This window comes from Physeter macrocephalus, chromosome 6, assembly GCF_002837175.3.
Source record: "Physeter macrocephalus isolate SW-GA chromosome 6, ASM283717v5, whole genome shotgun sequence".
NCBI lineage: Eukaryota > Metazoa > Chordata > Mammalia > Artiodactyla > Physeteridae > Physeter > Physeter macrocephalus.
In genome coordinates, this window is record NC_041219.1 from 88,185,263 (window position 1) to 88,209,287 (window position 24,025).

The 24,025-nt window shown below is 43.1% G+C and overlaps 2 protein-coding genes and 1 long non-coding RNA gene across 5 annotated transcripts in view; 2 read left to right on the forward strand and 1 right to left on the reverse strand.

The window, feature by feature from the left end:
- Window positions 1–4,062, forward strand: part of TFCP2 (transcription factor CP2) — a 49,738-nt gene extending 45,676 nt beyond the window's left edge. The window contains exons 13-15 of the mRNA XM_028491336.2: window positions 387–529; window positions 2,167–2,218; window positions 2,635–4,062. Of these exons, the coding sequence (XP_028347137.2) occupies window positions 387–529; window positions 2,167–2,218; window positions 2,635–2,672 (233 nt within the window). The 3' untranslated portion in view covers window positions 2,673–4,062. The remainder of the gene's footprint in view (window positions 1–386; window positions 530–2,166; window positions 2,219–2,634) is intronic.
- Window positions 4,063–7,510: 3,448 nt separating this feature from the next.
- Window positions 7,511–9,587, reverse strand: LOC114486494 (uncharacterized). The gene is made up of 3 exons (XR_003680357.2): window positions 9,476–9,587; window positions 9,135–9,268; window positions 7,511–7,912 (listed from the first exon to the last, which is right to left on the reverse strand). It is a non-coding gene; the product is annotated as an uncharacterized lncRNA (long non-coding RNA).
- A 156-nt stretch (window positions 9,588–9,743) lies between these two features.
- Window positions 9,744–22,351, forward strand: CSRNP2 (cysteine and serine rich nuclear protein 2). 3 transcript variants are annotated; one of them, XM_007113852.4, is made up of 5 exons: window positions 9,744–10,007; window positions 14,508–14,744; window positions 16,021–16,280; window positions 19,479–19,775; window positions 21,342–22,351. In XM_007113852.4, exons 2-5 carry the CDS (start codon window positions 14,594–14,596, stop codon window positions 22,263–22,265), a joined length of 1,632 nt encoding a protein of 543 aa, XP_007113914.1. In that variant the 5' UTR covers window positions 9,744–10,007; window positions 14,508–14,593; the 3' UTR covers window positions 22,266–22,351. The 3 variants fall into 3 exon arrangements, with proteins under 3 accessions (XP_007113914.1, XP_028347139.1, XP_007113915.1); XM_028491338.2 differs by lacking the exon at window positions 9,744–10,007 and adding an exon at window positions 10,206–10,334; XM_007113853.4 differs by lacking the exon at window positions 9,744–10,007 and adding an exon at window positions 10,392–10,830.
- Window positions 22,352–24,025: the final 1,674 nt, after the last annotated feature.

Below are 24,025 nucleotides of genomic sequence, written 5' to 3' on the forward strand. Positions count from 1 at the left end.
CCACTCCGCGGCATGTGGGATCTTCCCGGACCGGGACACGAACCCGTGTCCCCTGAATTGGCAGGCAGACTCTCAACCACTGCGCCACCAGGGAAGCCCACTTTTACATGTTTTGATTTTTACAACTGGTGTTTCCTCTTTGCAGTAGATTTTATTGTTCTTGCCAACATTTCGGTGAGGAAGATGAGGCTTAGGGATGTTAAGTAACTTGCCCCAGGTCACACAGCTAGCGAGTGGTTGAGCTGGGATTTCAATTCAGGCAGTCTGCCTCTGTGCTTCCAAAAAGCACAGAGTCCTTCCAAAAAGTGGGCATTCCTAGTGATCAGATTACATTTAAGACCAGAGACACTCTGGTACTGACTGCCTCTGCTTTCTCCTTTTTGCAGTTTACCATGCCATCTACCTAGAAGAACTGACAGCTGTTGAACTGACAGAAAAAATTGCTCAGCTTTTCAGCATTTCCCCTTGCCAGATCAGCCAGATCTACAAGCAGGGGCCAACAGGAATCCATGTGCTCATTAGTGATGAGGTAGATTTTCAGCACAGCTGAATCACCAGATGACAGTGATTTGTCTGGGCATATGACAGGAGCAGGAGCCGTTCTACTGGGGCAGAGTGCTCTGTTTTCTAAGACAAGAGGTTTTCAAATGTTTTTGTTTGCTTACCTCCTACAATGATTTTTTAAAACTGTGTATCCCCTTGCACATTTTTAGGTTGACTTAAAATTTTTTGTTTTAAGTTTAAATAGTTGCAGAAGATGTCATTTCTGGGCATATTATGTGACATTTAAAAATGAAATGATTACTTCACTACTCTAGCTGTATTCCATGTAACCTAAATACAAGAGTAATTTAATACTGTCATCTGTTTAAAAAAGTACATGAATATACTTTTTTAACAGAATTTTTATATCATTTCTCTGCTTCCTTAAACTCATATTTTCATTCACTTCCCCCATAGAATTTCATCTTACCATAGCTTACTTTTATGCTTGAATATCTTTTATTAATTGTCCTACCATATTTCTTTAAAACAAAAATTTGCTTCAATAAAAGTAAAAAATATCTTTTCTGAATAGAATTATCACCATAATTATACAATGGATTAAAATAACATAAATGTATTATATGTTTTGATAAGTAATTATTAAACATTAAGAAAAAATTTATTAATGCATTAGTGCATCTAGGGAGTTCCCTGGTAGCCTAGTGGTTAGGATTCTCAGCTTTCAGTGCCAGGGCCTGGGGTTCAATCCCCGGTCAGGGAACTGAGATCCCGCAAGCCGTATGGTGTGGCCAAAAATAAATAAATAAATACAATAAAAGTGCATCTATTAATGAGATGGATGGGATTACTCGATTCCTTACCCTCTCTCCCACAGACAATTAATTCATCGATAGATAAATACTGCCTATTGATTGCTAGAATGAAATAGAGTTCAGCATCAATTCCATCCTGTTTTTTTCCCCCCTAGATATAAGTGCTGTGGAATCTGTTTCATATAAATTGATAGACAGGAATGGATGGAGTTTGCTATAACAGCATTGCTGGATTTTTTTTTTTAACTTCTGAGTTATGTGCCAAAAATTGCATAGTGATATTATCAAAAATTATTTTGAATCATCTGTCATTTGACAATTTGTGATTAGATCACTTCAATTCTGGTGAAAGGAAAGAATTGAAAATAAGACTTTATTACCCAGTCATTTGAGTTCCCATTTGCAATTACACTTTTGCATCCTGGAGACTTTTATACCCCAGGGCAGTGCATCTTCATAGGATTTCAGGAGGGTGAAACTCTTGCCTTTATTTTATAAAATGGGAAAAGGGAGTTTGAGAAGGGAAGTGGGAAAGGAAAACTGAAGAGGTTCTCAGATGGTTTTAGGAAAGAACAGATATGGATGTTTAATTCCTCCCATATGGGCCTATCTGTATCTGTGTGCCCCTTGGAAAGTCTTGGGGTTAGCCCAGGAAAATGCACACTCGAATTTTAAGAAAGCTGTTTTAGAATGCTTAGCTTTTAAAGCTTTTGAAAACTAAATAGGAGAGAAAACAAAACAAAGGATTATTCTTCACTTATATCTAATATAATAAAAAAACACACAGGCAAAATAAATATAGCAAACCAAGGTTTTAATAATCAGCAAAATTTCTTGCTTTTTTCAGATGATACAGAACTTTCAGGAAGAAGCCTGTTTTATTCTGGACACAATGAAAGGTAATGAAGTAGTAAGACAAAATGCCTTTCTCGAAGGAGTTTGAGGGTTTTTTTTATAGTACTTCTTTGAGGAGAGAGGGAAAGTATTAACTGCCATATTTGAGGTAAAGAAAGTGACATTATTAGAGATTGTTCCTTTTTATGAATTGGCTTCTTGCCATTATTAGAGTAGACAAAGTGTAACTGATGACTTCCTGCCATTTTCTTCCACCTTCCATGGACAAAGGATGAAACGGAGGCATGTTGTTCTTATAATGCATATTTATTACAAGTATTCTGTGATAATTAAGTATACTGCCGTTTGTCCTTCTGTTTTTTTCTTTCTCTAAAGAACCTTACCACATATATTTTTCTCCTGCTGTGTTTTAGAGGTAACTAAAGATTATTCTTTTTTCTTTTTTCTTTTTTTTTTACAGCAGAAACCAATGATAGCTATCATATCATACTGAAGTAGGTGTGGGGCATTCCATCCTCAGTGGCTGCTGCTGCTTTCACCTATTGGGAACTCCCCTCTTGAAGGGGGTCTCAAATGGAGCTTTGAAGGGCTGCAAGAACCTGACCCATCTGACTGTGTCCAGGCCTTGGAGGCAGAATCCCAGGCATCTGTGTTGGCCCAGGTTCTTAGGGCACCTACAGATTACTGCCCAACATGCATTTCTGCAACTATTTCTTATTTAAAATTTCTGGACCCTATTGTTGTTGAATATCAGTAGAAACTCCACATCATTTAGGGTGTGTGTAGGGCATAATGATGATGAGAATTGTGTGATGTTTAATGGAAAGATGTTAAACTTTGTGATATGGAGCCATGTCATTTTTTTTTCTAACATAAAAGCAAACATCTATATTCATAAGATTAGATCCTCAACCTTTTTTTGCCCCTGAAAACCTCATTAAAGAGAAATACGGAGAAAGAAGAAAATTCTTCTTTTGATTCCCCTGTAATTCTATGACTAATAGTAATTTTAGGTAACATTTATTGCACATTTAGTTGTGTCAGGCAGTGTGATAAATTCTTTAAATGGATTATCTTGTTTAAATCCTCTTAATAGCCCTATATGAAGTAGGTAATAATGATCCCTAATTGAAGATGAGGAAATGGAGACATAGAGTGGCCGAGGAGCTTGCTGAGTAACAGGCAGCTAGCAGCTAGTGACACTGAAATGCAAACCCAGGCCGTCTGGCTCTTATTAAGTGCCATCCGTGACTGCCACCCTTGCAGTCCTCTGTGCTTGCCACCGTTTCTTACTGTGGCTCTTCTGGTGAATTGGATACAACACTGAGTGAGAACTGAGGAATTAACACCGAAAGGGACAAACCACACCTAAATAATGATGAACAAATCAAGACCTACAAAAAAATGAAAACATAGACACTTTCAAAGCATCATCAGTTATCAGATTCACAGAATTTGAGGTGGTGAAAACTAGGGATTATCTGTAACTCCCCAAATTCACTGTTTTTGAATGACCTTCTCAAACTATTAATGAGTTAGACTAACCTCTGCTTTCTCTTTCCCCTCTCTGCATCTTCTCTTGGTATAGAAAGTTCTTTTACTCATGTAGCATTCTTTTATATAAGCTTTATAAGAAATTCATTCCCATCCTGTTTGCATTCTTACCATATACTTTAGTTCTTCCTGATTGTGATTGTGTGCTCTTGTGTGTGTGCATGTGTAAGACTATGGGTCTTTTTTCACATGTAAAGTTTTATCCAGAAATCCCTCTACATGTTATGCTGAGGTGAAAAATGATAATGTTCAAAAGATTCTGTATTGGATTTGGATCTGTGTGTGTGTGTGTATTTTTAAAGCATTTGATAAAGTTTAAATGTTTTTATACAGAGATTTTCGTTCATTAAAATCAACCTTCAACATGGTCTGTTTTCTTTTGGTTTGAAAGAAATTGAAAATTTTGAAACTAGAAAATTAAGTCAAATGACTTGTTTAAAATTGACCTGGACAACTTGACATATTAGGCCAAAATACTTTTCTAGTGACTGATTACCAGATGTCCCCATTTTGGGGGGACATTTCTAATTGTATTATGTTCCTAGGACTGGTTCTCAGCTTCAGGGAAGTCAGCTCTCTCCCCAGCAGGCTGCTATTTTTTATTTTTATTTATTTATTTATTCTAATTATTTCTGAATGTTAGGCTGGGAGGGTTAGACTTTTACGGTCCCTTCTAAATCTGAATCTGTGACTCTTGTTTACTGTAAATGACCCACAAAATTCTATTAATATATGCACTATAAATTTACACTTACTAATTTTTACTTGGAGATAGAGGGTTTTTTAAGAGTAGTTTTCAAATGTATATAGAAATGAATTTATATAAGTTTGTAATCATAGATCCTCAAATTAACTAGAAAATCTCTCAGGCTTTCTTTAGCTTTAAACAAATATTTATAGTGCTAATGCTATATAACTGGTAAGAATTGGTGTAGTGATAGAACATTGTAATTATTCAACTTGCTTTAAAAAATTGCATTTGTTCACTATTGATCCTTGCAGTTAAATGAAAATTTTAAACTAGCTTTTTCATAATGAAAGTAATACACAAAGTGATAAATTCAAACAATAAAGGTATAACTTATCTCCTTGTCCCACTCTGTAGAGGTAGCCATTGCAAAAAAGTTTCTCTCTCTTTCCCTCCCTCCCTCTCTCTCTCTCTCTCTCTCTCTCACACACACACACACAAACACACACACCCAGATGGGCTCATGTAGTACTAATGATCTGCAGTTTTCTTTTTATGTTTAATATGTCTTGAACATCTTTCTATGTTAGGATTTATAGTTTGACATCATTCTTTTGGAAAAAAAAAATGGCCATTCCTTATGGATGCCATTTAGGTTAAGCCCATTTAAACATGTATTCTCATAAGTTTTTTGCGTGTATCTCTAAGATATATTCCTAAAAGTAAAATTTGCTGGATTTTCCCTCTTTAACCATGTGATGGTTGATATTTAAAATAAAGGAGATGGTTTAATGTTTCCATTAGAGTGAGGGTATATGAGGAGAATGGTTAGATTTTAGGCCCTCCTGAGAAGTGGAGTAGCATCCTGTTTAACTTAGCATTGTCTGTACTGTTTCCTTGGTATGATAGGTTCCATCTAGAAGAATCTATTGTATAAAGACTTGATAGTTAAAAGGGAGTCATTGGGAAGTAAAAGTGTCGCTGCAGAACTCTTAAGGACTGAATACCAGTCACTACATAAATGTGGCTATTAAATAATAAGATTGTCCAATATTATGCCCCAGTAATAAGATGTTTGCCCACATATATGATTTATTTAAGACGCCACTTAAAGGGAGGGGAAATGGGGGTGGTCATCTTGTCTAGAAAGAGATTACAGTACGACAGATGCAAGACAAGTAAGTAGAGTCTGAAAGACCTGAGAAGGTGAGGTTCTCTTGAGGGGGCAGACGTGATTCCTGGAAGTCAGGCACTGTCAGGCACTGGGTACATTGTGAGGGGCAGAGCATGATCTCACCACTGTGAGCTGGAGGAGCATGGCAAGTGAAGAAGGCTTGACATAATGAGCCTAGCCATTTCTCATTTAGGCCTAATGAAAGAGTGTTCTGAAAATCGTTTGTATCTCCAAGTCTCCTGAGAAACTCTTTCGTATAGGGTTGCTGCAGAGATTTGGGCTATCTTCAAACTACCATGAAGGACTGACTGAAGCTTCAGCATTCAGTTTTGAAAGTAACACAAATTTCAGGTGCAAATATTTGAAAACAAGACCGAGTTTCTCCTCCTTCGCTGAAGCTTCTCTGGCCAATACCTAACAATTCCAGATAAATTGGGACCAGAGAGCTGCAGTTGAGCCTTTTTATCATTTTTCTGAATCTTTAGTTGTCTTACCTGGCCATGGATGGTACCTCTATGGGAATTTGATCTGTTGTGGCCTCTGCTGCTCTGTTATGAGAACTCTAGTCTCAGCAGGAATGGCACAAATGCCCCACCTAGCTGCATCTTTTTATATACTAATTTGTATAAAGTAATCCTGCTTCATTCTTCTGCTTCTCCTAAAAATGCTCTATTTTCTTAGTCGTGAGCTAAGGCTTTTCCTGCTAGAATATTTATTTTTAGTTTGTGATTAAATTATTGTTTCATTATACAAACTCCAAGACTTAAATGAGGAAGAAAGATGCCCTATGTGATGTGAGGTTAATGCTATCAGCACTTGTTTTCTGTTTTGTTAATACTTTATTTCTCCTCTATGCTTCTTTAATGACTTTGTATTTTGCCTTTGACCTTAAACTTCCATCTATTTCTACTTCCTTCCTTTTTCCACATCTTTCCTCTTCACTTCCAGATCTCCTCTGTATTGATTGTTCCTTATGAATTCTGGCCTGTTCAACAAATTAATTTGGAAATTGCAACGAAGTCTAGCATTTGCATTCTCAAATTCAGAGGTTTAAAAGTTGTATATGAATTAAATTTTTCAATTGGATTAAAGTCAGTTTTATAAAGGAACTTGCTATTTAAAAAATACTGTTGTATTGTTGTACTATTTTGTATTATATGGGATCTTTTGGGACATGAGTAATAACCAGGTTATCTTGTGAATCTGTTTTCATATATTTGCATAAGATGAGATACACATTCCTCATTTTAATCACTACAGATTCCTGTTTTCTTCCTGAGTTTTTTTTTTTTTTGGCTGTGCTGTGTGGCTTGTGGGATCTTAGTTCCCCGACCAGGGATTGAACCCAGGCCCTTGGGAGTGACAGCACATAGTCCTAACCACTGGACCGCCAGGGAATCCCCTCTTTCTGAGTTCTAATGTCTAATTTTTCATTTAAGGGTTTAGTTAATATCTTTCCCTAGACATCTTTATAACTTCAGACTTTAATTCACCTTTTTTAAGCTTATTAAGCTTGACCTCTCTAAACTCACCCTTGCACTCTACCCCCTCAAACCTGGTTGTTATTTTGCTTTTTTAATAGGGTTTTTGTGTGTGTTATGCACATATATAGATCAATTTGCGTGTCTTTTTTGAAACCTTCCTTGATAAAACACAGCTTCTTCGATTTTTTGTGCTTTTAAATTGCTATGGCCCTGTCTTTTTCCCAGATTTGCTCTATTGATCTCTTTTGGTTAGTGTGGAATTATTCACAAAGAGGTGCCTGTCTCTCTAGATCTGGATTCTAATTAAATGTAAATTAGTAAAGTAACATAAAACTTCAGGGCTAAATCTACAAATTCCCTATCAGAAAAACAAATACAATGGTTTGGATTTAAAAAAATTTTTTTTTTTAATATTTGTTTATTTTTTGGCTGCATCGGGTCTTAGTTGTGGCAGGTAGGATCTTTCATTGTGGCGTGTGGGCTCTTCCGCTTCTCTCTAGTTGAGGCACGCAGGCTCATTAGTTGTGGCATGCAGGCTTAGCTGGCACGTGGGATCTTAGTTCCTGACCGGGGATCGAACCCGTGTCCTCCCCTGCATTGGCAGGGGGATTCTTAACCACTGGACCACCAGGGAAGTACATGAAATGCCTTAGATTTTACTTAACTCTTTTTCTCTAAGAAGCTCAGCACATAGTGTCCTGTGATCTATTCATTTTCAACCTCCCTGGAGAGTGTACTCTTTATCTTTCGTTTGGTAAAGAGTAGTTGATGCAGTACATACTTTAGTGTCAGATGAGCCTCTGTTCAAATCCCAGATCTTGCTCTTCCTGGATGTGACCTTGGACAAAATAATCTCTTAAACCTTAACTTTCTCATCTTAAAAAGGAGATAATGCTTAATTCATAGGGTTGTTAGGGAGATTACAAAGGATGATGAGTATAAAGCAGTTTTATTTTGTATGTAATATACTTATTCAGTTGCTTAATAAATTTAGGATACTATTGACTACAAGATCACCTTTACATGTAGACATGACTGCAAGACAGACGTATAAACACTGCCTAGGACATAACATCTGACCTTTGGTTTTCATCTTCATCTGTTGTTCTTGATCATCTGTCTTTTCTTCCTACTTGACTTTTGTCCCTAAAACCCACCCATCCATGAATTATGCATGGTCTGGAACAAAGCAGTCACATTTAGAATTAGATGTCCATTGTTATAATTTACATATTAATAATATTAGCATGTCTTTTCACTTTTCCTTGTATCTTCTGTTCTACTGCTCTTAAGCTTAACTTACCTAGTGATCCTATCAAGACAATGAAATATGGTGAATAAGCGACTCTGTGATAAGTAGTTGTGATGTTTGTTAAGTCCACATGATCTTTTTGACTGATCTAGAGCTTACTGCCAAATTGGATTCTGCTGTCTCCTCAGAGGATGTGCCTAACTTTGCTTTGGCTATCTTCTAGTTTGGTGTCATTAACCAACAAAGCTTGGGCATTGAGGCTGATGGTACTCTGACAGATTTCCATGACTGCTCAAATTCTAGATGTGTAGGCATATGAAACACTTTTAGCCTACCCAGCATGGCCTTTAGGCTGTTTTTTTGTTACTCAGCCCACTGATTCTACAGAGTCTGGGGTCTTCTCTTCCTTTTTGATTTCTGTGTGTCCAGGAAAAACACATTGCACTGTGTTGCAAACATTTTATACTACTAACTATTTAATCTCCACAAAACCCTGTGAGATACATACTTTTTTTTTTTTTTTTTTTGCGGTACGCGGGCCTCTCACTGTTGTGACCTCTCCCGTTGCGGAGCACAGGCTCCGGACGCGCAGGCTCAGCGGCCGTGGCTCACGGGCCCAACCGCTCCGCGGCATGTGGGATCTTCCCAGACCGGGGCACGAACCCGTGTCCCCCGCCTCGGCAGGCGGACTCTCAACCACTGCGCCACCAGGGAAGCCCGAGATACATGCTTTTATCCCCATTTTGCAGATGAGGAAGCCAAGGCACAGGGAAGTAATGGGCGAACTGGCACCATTGTAATAACTTACCTAGTGATGCTATCAAGACAATGAAATATGGTGAATAAGCGACTCTAGACGTACAACTTCTGATTTCTGAGTCTTTTTCCCGTTTTAAAAATGGATTGCACAGTTGTGAAGATCAGAAGTCATGTAAGAAATTTCTGGAAAGAAAACAATCCATCAATACATATTGAGATTACTCTGCATTGCTTGTATTTTCTTTATACCTTGGGCAGGCTGCAGCACGTCATGTTGCTTAAGACTTAGATCCCCTGAGCAAGGATAAGGGGGATTAAGTTCCTTAGGCATGGGAGTGTGGGCCTGGCCAAAGGAAAAGGGGAGTTATAGAGGAGAATTTGTTTAGTCACCAAAGATCTGTAGCTGAGGGTCTCCGCTTTTCCTCTTCAAAAGGCTGCAGTGGCGTCAACTCGCTTCCCCAGGGTCCGCTGCAGCGGAGTCACCGCCTCCTGAGCCTGTTTGCGGGAGAGTTTCGGCTTTGCGCTGGTAGCCGCCTCCAACTCCCGGCATGCCGCTGGGCGTGGGGCCGGCACGTAGACTCCATTTCCCAGCCTGCCCCGGGGCTCGGTCCGGACGTGCCGGCGCCTATAAGACCCTGAGCGCTGCGGCCAAAGCCTATTGTTAGCCGGAGCCGGGGCGGTTCTGGGCGGCTGCTGCCGGGGGCGCCCGAGTTGCCGGCGCCGCCCGCCCTCCGCCGCCTGCCGGCCGACCTGCCCACCCACCGTCTCTCCCCGCCCTGCCGCCTTGAGAACTCCCAGACCGTCTCCGCGGCCCCGGGACTCGCTCTCTCCTCCCTCCTTCCCACTCAGGCTAGGGCGGCGACGGCGGCGGCAGCGGGGGCGGCAGAAACCATCACGGGAGGAGGCAGCTGCGGCGGAGCCGGTAATGGGCCTGGGGGTGCGGGGCGGAGGGTTCCGCCTCGTCCTTTCTCGGAATCGGCCTCTCGGCAGCTGTGGAGGAGTGGTCAACCCAGAGCCGCGGGGATGGAGGGGTCAGAAGTGAGGGAGGCACGAACGGGAGCGGTCGGGGGTGGGGGGGCGGGGAGCTAGGGCGCCGCTGGGAAGGGAAGGAGTCGGGAGAGGCGTGGGAGCGAGGAGCACGGAGGACGCGGGCCCGGACTGCGGGGGCAGCTTGAAGGAGACGGACGGGCGGCTTAGAAGCCGGCAGGAATTCGGATGCGGGTTGAGTTCGGAATGGAGTGGAGATGATGTACGATGGAGGGAAGTGAAGGAAGGGGAGGGGGGAAATAGAGGAAAATGTGGGAGGAGTGGTTGGGAATTTGTGAGTAGCAGGCAGGAAGGGATGGGAAACCGGGTAGGGGCTGCAGACGATTGGAATGAGCGGGAAGGTTAACAGGAATCAGAAAAGGTGCCCCGGAGCTGAAGGGTTCAGCGGGGGTGTCCGTTAAGGGGAACTGGTGACTTGACATGTCCTTTCAACCCAGGTTCCTGATGTCTCCCATTTTTTCTGGCGTTGTGTGGGAAAACGAAAGCATCACTTTCCCTGGTTGCTAGCTTGATCTTCTTTCACAGGCCCAAACACGCAGCTGACTGCCCTCCATTCCTTTTAGTGCCATGGTCTTGATTCATCCTTTTAAAGGGGTTTAGAGTGGCAGTGTGACACACAAACCGTTCTTCAGTATGAAACGTTAGAAGTTATCCCTAAGAGACACAGTGTCCCCTTGTCCTGCAGTTTTCAGTTCAAGGTAAATCCATAGTTGATTCAGATTTTCCTTTTCTTTACTGACTTTCCATTTTGCAAATGTCCAAAGCCAGGAGGATGTTGGTGTGTGCCAGAGTTATAAATGACTGGATATCCTTGAGAGTTAATGGCTCCTGCAGCATCATGTTCCATTTCTACCACAAAGATCTCATGTCCTTCATACGTTGGGAGGTTAAACATGGAAAGCCAAATTCTAACCTTGTGTCAGTGAAGGGATAAAAACCAGGGAGTGACGGTTGTAGGGGGGCTTCCCTGAAATACCTAGTTTAAACAAGATGTTTTCACTTGAGCACTTTGTAAGTCCTTGATCCTGGTAATCACACGGACACATGGATCCACGAAATTCATAATATTTGAGAAGCAACTCAGTATTTTGTAAAAGGAGAAACAGGACCTGTAAAAGGAGAAACAGGACCTGTCATCTTATTTAGGTTGATCCTGACACTTCGCAGCAAGCCTTCCTTCCTCTAACCCTACAGCTGGTAGCACTGACGATCTTACTAGAGATTTTTGGCCCTTGACCTTTAGCAGGTTGGGTTTCACTTGAGTAGAGAGGCCTTCCCCTGTGAGATGTACCTTGTCTTATTTTGGACTCATTTATGAGAGAGGCTTTCATTACCTAAACTTTGTCAATACATTCTGCATCCACAAAATTGGGGGGAGGGGCAGTTCCTTTTTTGCTAGTCTCACATATTTGGGCTTTTGTTTTTGGGGGTGGTTATAGGAATCCACATAGGCCTGAAAAGGCTTAAGTCTAATACTAGAGTACAGATATGCTGTAGATCTATTTTATTTGGTGCTAGCCTAAAAACTTCTATATACTATAGATCTAAATTATTTCATTTACCTTTGGGAAATGTTCAACTAGTAGAAACACTTGAGAAAAGACAGAAAGACATGTAGCTAGAAAGGGTCAGCTGACCTTTAATTTTACTGGCATAAAAGCTTTTATAGAGGTTTGCATTATTTTCTCCAGAAACATTTGTTGTTTGGGTTGGTCGTTTTGACAGTTAACTGTCAGTTATGACCTGCATTTCCAGTCTCATCATGTTTATTTCTGTATGGGTTTAAGTGCTTGGAGTATAACTTAGAAGTGTTTTTCTCGAACATAAGCACTGATCCTCTGCCAATGAATAAATAGTTGAGAGAAGTGGGAATGACTGATTTCTAATTGTGGTTTGAAAGGAAGTTGAATTGATAAACTGGAAAGTGGAGCCCATTCTTGTTGTTGCTATTTCAGAGAAAGATTTCTTCAGGCCACAGTGGAAGTGGATGGGAGGTTTCTTGGTGCCCAGGGGACATCTTTATCTAACAAGTCAAGTTCACACCAGAGAGTTGGATGAGGAGAGCTGGGTTGAAATTTAAACTTATATTGGTTGTCAGGACAGAATCGTCGGATTTTTTTTTTTTTTTTTAAAGAATGGGTTAATGGCAGAAAAAGTGATGCTAACATCCTGGATAGGGTAAAGAGAGCTCAGTCAGTATGCACATTATTTACATATATAGCCCTTCAGACATTTTAAGGAAAATACTTTTTTTCTAGGTTTCACATCTTTTTTCTTCTTTCTTACCTGCCTCCCGTCATTGCCCAGAAACCTCTGTTCCAGAAGTGGAAGTGAGGAAGACGTAGAAAAAAGAGAGAAAGAGAATAGAACAAGCAGCCTGCAATCCTGGCTGCATGAGAGTGCACAAAAAGTGACCTGAAGAGAAGGGATACCCTGAAGCCAGACTTACGTCCTTTCTGAGAAGGATTTTGAGCTCAGTCTGCTTTTTCATTTGGTCGATAAGATTTTTAAGTGGGGAGGAAATATTAAATTCAGTGGTCAACATTCTTTTATTTTTTTTTATTCCACCCACATATGTACTCAGTAGCAAAGGTCTCCCCTCCCCCAATAATAGAATGGAATGAGAAATTTGTTAGTTAATAGGTATCTTTAAGCCCAGCTGAAATCTTAACCCATAAAAGTCCTTGGCTGTCTCCATTCTTACCCATGTCCTAGGAATGTGACCTCTGATGGTAAGATCAGTAACCTGAAGAACAAAATTGATACTTTGGTTTCATTTTTAAATTTAATTACAATTCTTATCTAGTGCTTGATTATTTTTTTTCTTTCTGGCCAATTTATTTCAGGAATGTGCTTTTCTGAGACCTATGATGACAGGTTTCTTAGGTGCATCTTGTGACTTGAATGCAGAATTTTGATGAGATCTGGCTAGATAAATTAGGAAGTTCCTAAAGTACTTATTAGGTCTGGTTGACTGTGTAGAGCTGACCCAAGAGCAGGCAAATCGCTTCCAAGAGAGTCTAGAAAAACAGCTCTGTAGCAGGCATCTCTTGACACCACAGTATATTCTGGGTAGCTGCTCTGCAGTAATGCAGCCCTGGCTTTCTGGGCAGTGTTGTTATTCCTGCTGCATAAATTAGCAACTAGTGAGATCATAGTCTGGGGAGATTCTGGCATTACTGAGGCAAAAGCAGGGAGGTTTCAGATCTTCACTTGTGGCTCCAGCTTTGACAGCGTTTCTGCTGAGCAGATTCATATCCTTGGAAACTTAAGTCCAAAGATGGAGGAGAAAGATTTGTACCTGGGAAATGGAATATCCCAGATTCCTTGGTTGTGTGGCAGCATGTTGAAAACACTGCCTGCCATATCAATGTAACCAGAGTAAATTGTCACTCCTTTTGCTGTTTGTTGTGCCCTTGCTGGTTTCTTTATAGAGGGCAAAGATTGCCAAGCTACGTCTTCCTTGCACAGAGGATGATGGTAGGTTAGCTGAGCCCTATTTTATGGAGCAGTAGGTGATTGCGAAAGAGTCTGGGTTTTGAAGCCAGTGCAGATTCTAATCTTCAGTCCATTCTTTAGAGCCCAATTTGACCTTTTTAGGAGCCTGGTGAGACACTTTACATTTGTGAAGATCTGGGTAAAGCATTTCCCTGACTGCCAATGTACTTTGAAATTGAAAGCCTAGAGCAGTATTTCCCAAAGTGTGTTCCCAGGATCATTTGCCCCCCACCAAGATACTCTAGAAACAAAGGGTTCCGTAATCATGGGTGCAAAACGCTGCATTCTATTTCCTCCCACCCTTCACCAGGTTCATTAGCATATTAAAAGCCTCTAAAAGGTCTTCCATAAGCAGTTTTCTAAAGTATTTTGACACAGCATCCCATTTCCATGTAAAAGCTATTAATATCTATGGAACTAGTTTATTTAATGGATACACTTTAGGAAATGCCAGGCTATGTTTCCACTAGGAAAAATAATTGGATCTAGTCTAGGTTTAGGCACAGCCTAATTCTGCCTTTGATCCCCAGTCCCTCCTGCTGACCCCGTGGAGAGCTCTCCTGGGTGAGCAGAAGAGCAGCTACTGTTACCCCAGGGCTAATGAAGCCTAGAGTCCAGCCGGCTTGGAAGCAAAGGCCTTCACTCCACTGGGAAGGTGCTGCCGCTAGTCATCTCCTTATCCTGAGAGTGACTGAGACTGGAGGGCTGGGGAGAGGCAAAAGTAGGAGACTGCTGGCTGCAGAGAGATGACCTTGTTTCTAGAGAGCAGACATCAGTGCTAGCTCGGGTGCTTTCTCCAGTTGGAGAGCCTTGTGTATAGACTTGGGAGGGGTCTGTCTTAGGACAGGAGTGCTGACTCCTCTTTTCCCCTGGGCAGAATCCTAATGCACCTGGCTGACTGGTGGTGAGCAGGGGCTTTGGGGCCAACGTGGTGGGCTTCCCAAGTAAACCCCTTTGAAACCAATGGATGCATTCACGGGCTCGGGTCTCAAGAGGAAGTTTGATGATGTGGATGTGGGTTCATCAGTTTCCAACTCCGATGATGAGATCTCCAGCAGTGACAGCGCTGACAGCTGCGACAGCCTCAATCCTCCCACAACTGCCAGCTTCACACGTGAGTGAGCTGCTCCCTCCCTGCCTAACCCCATGTACCCCAAGCATTGGAGTCCATTGTAGCTCTTTGAGACAGCTTTTGTCCAACTTGGGGATTTTCCCTTATTCGTAATCTCTCCCACCCTTAGCTCAGCCTTGCTCTTTGGAGGACCTCATTGCTCTAATATCATAGACTTATATTAAATGTGAATTATTCTAGCTGATTTTACTTCTGCTGTGCTTTGTGAGTCCCCAGAATGGGTTGAATTAAACTGAAGAAGGAGGAGTCTAGGAGTCTACGCTTCCCCACCAGAGTCCTATAGAGTTCCACAAAATTGTAGCTCTAGCAGGACATAAATGATTACTGCCTGGACAACTGGGGCATCTCCACACTTCTTAATTCTTATGGTTCAATTAGGTTCTTGGAAAGAACTTCGGATTCTGTAGATCAGGGGTTGTCTGTGGGCTAAATCTGGCTCACTGCCTGTTTTTGTAAATAAAGTTTTATTGGAACACAGCCACACCCAGTGTTTATGATGGCTTTTCATGCTACAATGGCAGAATTGAGTGGTAGTTGGCAACAGAGACCTCATGGCTTGCAAAGCCTAAAATATTTACTACCTGGACCTTTACAGAAGAAGTTTGCCATCTCCTGCTATAGAGCAACACTATCCAGGGCGTGTTGCCTGGTCGTCTAGTTAGGATTCGGCATTTTCACTGCTGTGGCCCGGGTTCAGCCCCTGGGAGGGAACTGAGATCCCGCAAGCCATGTGGCGCGGCCAAAACAAAACAAAACAAAACACCGTCCAAAACAATTTTCTGTTATCATAGAAATGTTCTCTATCTGCACTGTCCAGTATGATAGCCATTAGCCGCATGTGGCTATTGAGCACTTGAAGTGTGATTAGTGTAACTGAGGAGCTAAATTTTAAGTTTTATTTCACTTTAATTAATTTAAATTGCCACATGTGACTAGTAGCTGCTGGATTGGACAATGAAGCTATGTAGATTGTTACATCCTGAAAAGATTACCTAGAGATTCTCTTCCCAGCTGAAGTCTAAAAATAGATTTTGTGATCATCTGTTTGGGTGAAGTCAGTCTCTGGAGGCAGTGGTATGGACCAGCTGATTGTCAAGGTCCCTTCCAACTGTGCTTTTAAGATTTGAAAATTAGGAAGGTCTCTAGATACAGGGAGCACCTTTGGAGAAGAGTTGAGAGCCTAGATGAATGAGTAAGAATGAGGTCCCCAAACAGGCCATCTCTGGGTTAAAGTTTTCTTTCTGTGCTCCCTTCTCAGCCACATCCATCCTGAAGCGGCAGAAGCAGCTGCGGAGGAAGAATGTGCGCTTTGACCAGGTGACTGTGTACTACTTTGCCCGGCGCCAGGGTTTCACCAGCGTGCCCAGCCAGGGCGGCAGCTCTCTGGGCATGGCCCAGCGCCATAACTCTGTACGCAGCTACACGCTCTGTGAGTTTGCTCAGGAGCAGGAGGTGAACCATCGGGAGATTCTTCGTGAACACCTGAAGGAGGAGAAACTCCACGCCAAGAAGATGAAGGTGCCTAAGGGGTCTAGGGTCTGGTACTTCCCATGTGCCAAGATAAAGCAGGAAACCATCTAGGTCTATCATGTGGTGTTTTTGTTTTGTTTTGTTTTTGGACTGTTGCCTTTGGTACATAGAGATTCCGTATCTTTCTAGTGAGAAATCTCAGATTTGGATTCAAATCTCAGTCTGAGATGCCATTCTTTTTGTCTCTGGTAGGGAGTCTAGCAGAGATAGCAAAATGGCTTCCCTAGAATTCCCTATTCTCGCCCGCTCTGCAAATGTTTTTAAAGTTTAAAGTGTGAATGCCTGAAGATATTCAAGTCTGCCACCCCTGGACCCTGAGGAAGCATTGTTTCAGTTTCTCATCAAATGATTGTCCATTGGCCTGATGCACAGAACAGGTTTTGGATCTTTTACATCCTCTGAAAGGATCCTGCTGATTCTGTAACTCCCATTGCTTCTAGGTGATAGTTTTTCAGGTATAAACAATAGCATTACCAAGTATTTACTTCGATCTGTATAGTACTGTGCCTGCAGTCTGATGCCACACCAGCTCTTCAAGTTTAGGAGGAGAACAGGGCTAGAAGACCCATCTCAGATGGCTCTTTATAGCTACACATTTGCTCTCAGCACTGCTTGGCACTCCACAGCCATGGTTTCCACCAGTCTGCAAAAATTGCCCCCAGAGTTCCTAGTTCCAAATTTGGAGAACACTGCTTCAGGCCTGGCCAAGTTCTTCTGGGCTCAAAGTATGCAGACCCACGTTAAAACAGGTGGCTGCATTATTTCCAGGGTTGTGGGTGAAATCCTAATGAGACACACCAGAATGTGGTAGGGTTGGAGAACTGGTGGCAGAGGATGTATGTGAACCAGATCTTGCTGCTCTCTCCCTTTGAGAGCTCTATGTCTGCTGCCCGAAGTCTGTGCCTAAAGACTTATATCTGTTTTTCTAACTAGAATGACATTCAGGCTTCCCTTTCTTCTGTCTGAAGAATTCTGTCACTGACCCTATCACCTTCCTGCTGCTATAGCAACAGCTGGGCAAATAAACACTCTTATCATTAGTAATGAAGGTTTTCTTCCTATTCCCTAAGAAGAACATCTCCCCTAAATCTGGTAGAGGGATGACATGTCAGAGCAGACACCCTGTTCTGTGTCCTCCCTTGTAGGAGGTCTAGGGACAAAGCCAGGCAAACTTGAGACTGAGAAACAGGACTGCTACTTATTAAGCAGATTTAGTGAGCAGCACAATGGTGGCATCTAACACATCTTTCTATGTCAAGAGAACACCCTTACTTTGGTCCACTTAACTCTTTTCTTAGAAATTCTTCCTTCTTTAGCACCCTATAGGGGAGGCAGTTGGTCTCAAAAAATATACGTTTTACATCTCCCATATGCCATCTAATATTTGTTTTCCCTTTGGACTTCCACCCCCTCCAAAAAAAAGCTGCTGGTGCTTTGCATCAGTATTAGTACCTATAATTTTTCTAATATTTTTATTACTTTTTTTGGCCTTTTATCCATATGGAATTCATTATTATGAATAGTATGAATTGGGAATCTAACTTACTTTTTCAAAAGAATATACAGTTGTCCCAATACCGTTTAATGACTAGAAGAGTCTTTTCCTTACTGATTTGAAATGCCACCTCTGTTAGAATATATTAAATTCTCATATCTACATGGGTTTCTTTCTATTGCATGTCTCATCTCTTTCCTTTGAGAGGATAGCAAGGAGGGAGGGTGCCTCGGAGGAGGCCAACCCTGGTGAAACAGGCAGGAGCAATGTTAAAGTCTGTGGAAAGGCCCCTCGTAGTTGGCCTGCCTGGGACAGAAATAATAGTCTAGGGGATCCCCAGAAGCACCAGTTTATTTCTCTCATTTCTCTTATCACCTCCCCCCCAAACAAACAAAACAGGTGTATACCTTATTAGCCAGGTCTCTTGTATCACATCTCTCCCAGGAGTTGTTCCTTTACCAGCACTTTTCTGGCTGGCTGATGAAATAAGCCAAACCTGCCAAAAGCTTGGCTTTTATCCTGCTAGTAGCTTCCAGAGCCCTGGAGATTGTGAGGCCTCATTTTCTTTACCTGAATTCTCTAGTGAGTTTTCAAAACTCATTCAGCCACAGATTGTCTTCAGCCTGTCCTTCCACTAAGATTCCCTTTCCTGGCTCTCTGTCCTTCTTACCCAGAGAACCCAGATTTCTGCCTGCAGAGAGTACGCTCAGTATCCTATATGCCACCCTACCTCACATACAGACTTTTTGAAACCAAATAAAAAAGGATTAGGAAGGAGAAAGAGGGAATTCCCTGGTGGTCCAGTGGTTAGAACTTGGTGCTTTCGCTGCCGAGGGCCCAGGTTCAGTCCCTGGTTGGGGAACTAAGATCCCACAAGGCATGCGGCACGGCCAAAGAAAAAGAAAGGAGAAAGAATATATTTCTTCTAGGCCATGGCTTGGAAGTGAGGGCTTTCTTGACAGCCATTAATAACTTCCTCATTTTTTTTCTCCTCCACATAAAATGAAGCTCTTCTGTGTATGCACAGATAATCATTCACCCTGTGGGGATTCAGGTTCATTGACAAAGACTGGTAGGTAGTCTTGTGCTATACTTAAATGTACTCTTCTTCCCACAGTGTGGTTTGGGGTCCCTTAGGGTGCAAACTGAAAGGTGTTTTGCAAGGTTGTTTACATCCAAGGAGCATCCAGCCATTGAAATACCTTCTCTTCTTCCGTGTATGAGAAGGCAGGTTAGCTGAAGCTAAGGGACACAAGCCTGGGAATGGAGGGTATATTTGTGGGAAAAGATTACCTTCTGGGAGGGAAGGTGAGACAGAGGTTTTAAGAAACGTTGATCCAGAAAGGTGATGTCCCTTGTGTTGACGGGCTGGTGTTAGAGCTGCACAGGCTTCCTGTCTTCCTGCTCTAGAATTGTTCTCTTGACCGACTCTATCCAGTACGGTAGCCACCAGCCATACTTGTGGCTATTTATACGTAATTAAAATTAAATAAAGGTAAAAGTTCAGTTTCTCAGTTGCACTAGCCCCATTTATAGTGCTCGGTAGCCACACGTGCGTCAGGATGGGCTGCCACGGATATCTCCGTCATGGCAGAAAGTTCACTTGGCCCAAGCTGCTCTAGGTGCACCCGGTGAGAAGGCTCCTGCTGATAATGCTCTAGAGCCTGACCTTCCTTCCTGTCTCTTGGCAGCTGACCAAGAACGGGACAGTGGAGTCAGTGGAGGCCGACTGCCTGACATTGGATGATGTTTCAGATGAAGATATTGACGTGGAAAACGTGGAGGTGGATGATTACTTCTTCCTGCAGCCTCTGCCCACCAAACGGCGACGGGCCCTGCTGAGGGCTTCTGGGGTCCACCGCATTGATGCTGAAGAGAAGCAAGAACTTCGAGCCATCCGACTGTCACGGGAAGAGTGTGGTTGTGACTGTCGACTGTATTGTGACCCGGAAGCGTGTGCCTGTAGCCAGGCTGGGATTAAATGCCAGGTTGGTCCACATTTTGCTGTGATAGTATATCCACCCTAGAGTCAGGGGTGTCTAGTGTGGGTGCCAGTGAATGTGGGAGATGCCCATGCACGGGTGAACACTTCAGTTCTACAGCCCTCCTCCACCAACAAAGAAAACAAGTATGACGGGATTCTTAGGCTGTGGAGATAGCAGTGATCTTTTTTTTTTTCTGTGTATCTCACCTCAGAGGTGATAAGCAGCAGTTGTTGGCACATGGAGGAACGGGGGTTAGTGAGTTTAACATTTAATAGCTGTCCTTGAATATTGACTGATTCCTTGAGGTAAGTGGAAGCAGAGAACTGAGGTAGGCCTTTAGATTTTATCCTACAAACACTTATTCACAGTATCTCTACTCCAATTTTGTAAAAATCAGAATAGTCCTCAGAATCTAATTCAGGATCAGATTTGGGCTTAAATCCATAGTGTCCTAAAAGATAGAAAGCGTCATCCCCCAGAAGGCCTTCTGACAAGGGACAGTTTGGAAGACACATCTCAACTGAAAATGGCAGTACCATCCCAAAGAATGAAATTTATCTGGAACCTGTATACTGAGGCTGTGGTGCTAAGTCCTTGTGGTTGGATTTATCCTAACCTTTTCTTTCTTATTTTCAGGTTGGTATCAGATAGCTATAGCAGGTCTGACCAGATAATGCTTTTCAGGCTGAGTCCTGTAACGAATCAGTTTGTTATACACAGACCTGAGGACAGTCCTAAGAAATGGACTGTTCCTAAGAACTGGGAGAGTTCTAGAAGTTGATTTCATAGGAAGACACTGTATTTGTTCAGAAGACTTATTTGTCTTCTCACATTTTTAATTTTATTTTTGATATGTATGGAGTGTTTTCATTTGGGGGATTCAAAAGGGAGATAAGGAGGTAGAAAGCATCTCCTTTCCAGATATCCCTGGTGTATAAGTTAATTATCTTGACAACTGCTTCCAAACCAAGCTGGCCAACCGTCAGGGGAAAATGAAGCAGGTAGTGAAAAGCTGGCCATTATTTTGTTTGAACCTTCACTATAGCATCTTGGCAAACAAAGGCACTTTTGCCTAGTTTCCCCATTATCTATTGGCTTTGGACTAGCGAGATCTTCTACCTCCTTTCCCATGCCTGTCATCAAAGAACACAGTAGGCTTGGGCCCTGGCCTTTTCGTTTCTTAATAAAGTAGGTAGGTTCTAGAGAAGTCTCTGAGGCATACACATTTCTTTTCTCTGAAAACTGTCAGCTTTCAGAGAGGTATCTCTGGTCTTTTGATTGGAAGGGCCCTTTGACATGATCTTTGTATTCTTTTTGTTTAGAAGAGGAAACAAAGCCCTAGAGAGAGAAATGACTTTCTTGAGGTCACACTACTAATTAGTGGCTGTGCTAGAATGGAAAAGCAGGTGGTCTGATAACTCCCCATCTAGTGCTCCGGTTGCTCACGCTGCAGGTTATGTTTTGAATTGGTTGTTTCTCTTGTAAGAGGACCTCAAACCCTGACTCCCTGTGTTCGCCAGCTAACGTCTCGTATCTCATCTGGCCTCAACCTCCTTGTCCCCTCCTCAGGTGGATCGCATGTCCTTTCCATGTGGCTGCTCCCGGGACGGCTGTGGGAACATGGCTGGGCGCATTGAATTCAACCCAATCCGGGTCCGGACTCATTACCTCCACACCATCATGAAGCTGGAGCTGGAGAGCAAGCGGCAGGTGAGCCGCCCGCCAGCCCCAGACGAGGAGCCCTCCCCCGCTGCCAGCTGCAGCCTGGCGGCAACACAGGGCTCAGAGACACAGGACTTCCAGGAGTTCATCGCTGAGAATGAGACGGCGGTGCTCCACCTGCAGAGTGCAGAGGAGCTGGAGCGGCTCCAGGCAGAGGAGGACTCGAGCGGCTCCAGTGCCAGCCTGGACTCCAGCATAGAGAGCCTGGGCGTGTGCATCCTGGAGGAGCCCCTGGCTGTTCCCGAAGAGCTGTGCCCAGGCCTGACAGCCCCCATCCTCATCCAGGCTCAGCTGCCCCCAGGCTCCTCCGTGCTGTGTTTTGCCGAGAACTCGGACCAGCCAGCTGCCTCAGCCGTGAACAACCCATCCTACTTGAACAGTGGGCCCCTGGTGTACTACCAGGTGGAGCAGAGGCCAGTCCTGGGGGTGAAAGGAGAGCCTGATACGGAAGAAGTCCCGCCCTCGTTCCCCAAGGAGAAGGATCTGAGTGTCTTCTCTCTCCCGGTTACCTCACTGGTGGCTTGTGGCCCCACAGACCCGGCTGCCCTCTGTAAGTCAGAGGTGGGGAAAACATCCGCTCTAGAAGCGCTAGTGCCCGAAGATCGTAACCCCGAGGAGCCTGAGGATGAAGACTTCCGCCCCTCTTGGTCCCCCTCAAACCTCCCCTTGCGCACGGACAATGACGAGGGCTGTGTGGTGGAGAAGACCGCACAGCAGAGTGAGGACCGGCCCCCTGAAGAGCCTTCCCTGGAGCTCCCTCTGGCAGTGTGACACGGGGATGGAGATTATGCCTCTTACCCATTCTCTATTTATTCCCTTATTTTATCTAACACCATTTCAAAAAAACTGTAGAAGCAGCTGCTGCTCCCATGTTATTTTATTGGGGTCTTTGGGGAACGGGTGGGAAAGGATTGTCTGTACAAGTATTTTTTAAAGGGCCAACAGAACCAAGGAGACCAGCCTCAGCTCGATCTGGGGATAGAGTCTTGGGGCAGAGGAGGCTGCATACTGAGCTTTCTGGGCCAGTGGAACAGCACTATGATCTCACAGGAGAAGCTGGGTAATTGAAACAGCTGTTCACTTAGGGACCAGAACACAACAATTGAACAGCATGACAGAGCCCCTTCCCTCTCCTGAGCTCCAGGCGGGGAACAAGCTCATTTTCCTCAGTGGTTACTCTGATACCCCACTTTGGTGTATCATAATAATACAGTTGGAATCATCAGCTGGTTGAGTCTAGAGAGGAGGGGGTGAAAGGGTCTCTGCTTCTGTACAAAACATCCAGGATCTATAAAAATTTAACCTGCGTTCCCTGGGCCCCTGTTTGGTAAATAAGTTAATATTTGACATGTTTGGTGTTCTCTGACCTGTTCCCCACACTGGGGATTCCTGGTCTTAACTTGAATTGTTTCTTTCACGTGTTCTTAGGTACTAGAGTTAAACTGGTCTTTTTTTTTTTTTTTTTTTTTTTACCCCTCTGTCCTTTTTCCTTTGAAGGGAAAGAGCTAGATTGGCTGGGGATGTGGTATCAAGAGCCTGAGTCTTCTGTGATATGTCTAACCCCAGCTCCATCAGGCAGCTTTAGTCTTGGGCTCACGCATCCCATGGGAGGCCTATATAGAGCATTAACCTGTGTCCAAAGGAGGCAGCAGGAACAGGCTGCCGTCTGGAAAGATGACTTTGTGCCATGCTTGCTTTTTCACCCAGGTTGTGCCCCCCGACCCAACCTGAGAAATTTGAGCTTTAAAGGAATGTAGGATGTGGCAAGTTCACCAACCAGTTTTTGTTTCCTTTTTGTATCTGCCCTCGTGGTCCCTCTTGGGTATACAGGGTTAGAGTTCTTATACTATATTCTTATACTGTTCACCCCCAATAACTGCAAATGCTTATTGGATCCCTCCCATCTCGATATATAAAGATTGAAAGCCAGACCAGTTCTTAAATGCTACATACAACTTCCAGGTTCTGAAGAAGTCAAGTCTGACTGTAGAGTGGTCTATAGAGTGCGACTCAGATTCATTTTGTACCTGAATTAGGGGGGGATACAGTTCCTGTTCTCTTATGTCCTGCTTACGTTCCAGGATGTCCTCCATTGAACACCACTGAATTCTTTTTACTAGCAAAGTTATCTTTGCCTGTTTTATTTCATTCTTTTTTTATGGCCTCTGTTTGAAGAGGGAGGCAGTAGGGAGCGAAACACTCTTTAGCATCCTTTACACCATGCTTCATTACTGCTATGGTTTATTAACCAGGAAAAAAAAAAAGTAAAAAACTTTTTTTTTTGGTGGAGGGGATAACTGTTCCTACTTATCTTGCTCATAAAGCCTTTTCTTGTGGGATCTTAAGGCCCTGGTGTCTGAAAGCAACCTTCATGTACATCACAGCAGCATTTCGCCTATCAAACCTAAACTGAGCCTGAAAGGCCTCATATTCAGCACAGATACATCTTTTAACACATTCTGCCTCTCCTGTTCATTCCTGTTTTTGCTGGGTTCTACATTTGCAGGGGAGTTAATAAGTCATAGGCCCTT

Excerpts from the sequence above, each read along its gene's own strand:
- CSRNP2 (XM_007113852.4), top strand. The coding sequence starts at position 14,594 with ATGGATGCATTCACGGGCTCGGGTCTCAAGAGGAAGTTTGATGATGTG. Across the intron at positions 16,281-19,478 it reads TCCACGCCAAGAAGATGAAG|CTGACCAAGAACGGGACAGT; the intron begins GTGCCTAAGGGG and ends GTCTCTTGGCAG. Across the intron at positions 19,776-21,341 it reads AGGCTGGGATTAAATGCCAG|GTGGATCGCATGTCCTTTCC; the intron begins GTTGGTCCACAT and ends TCCCCTCCTCAG.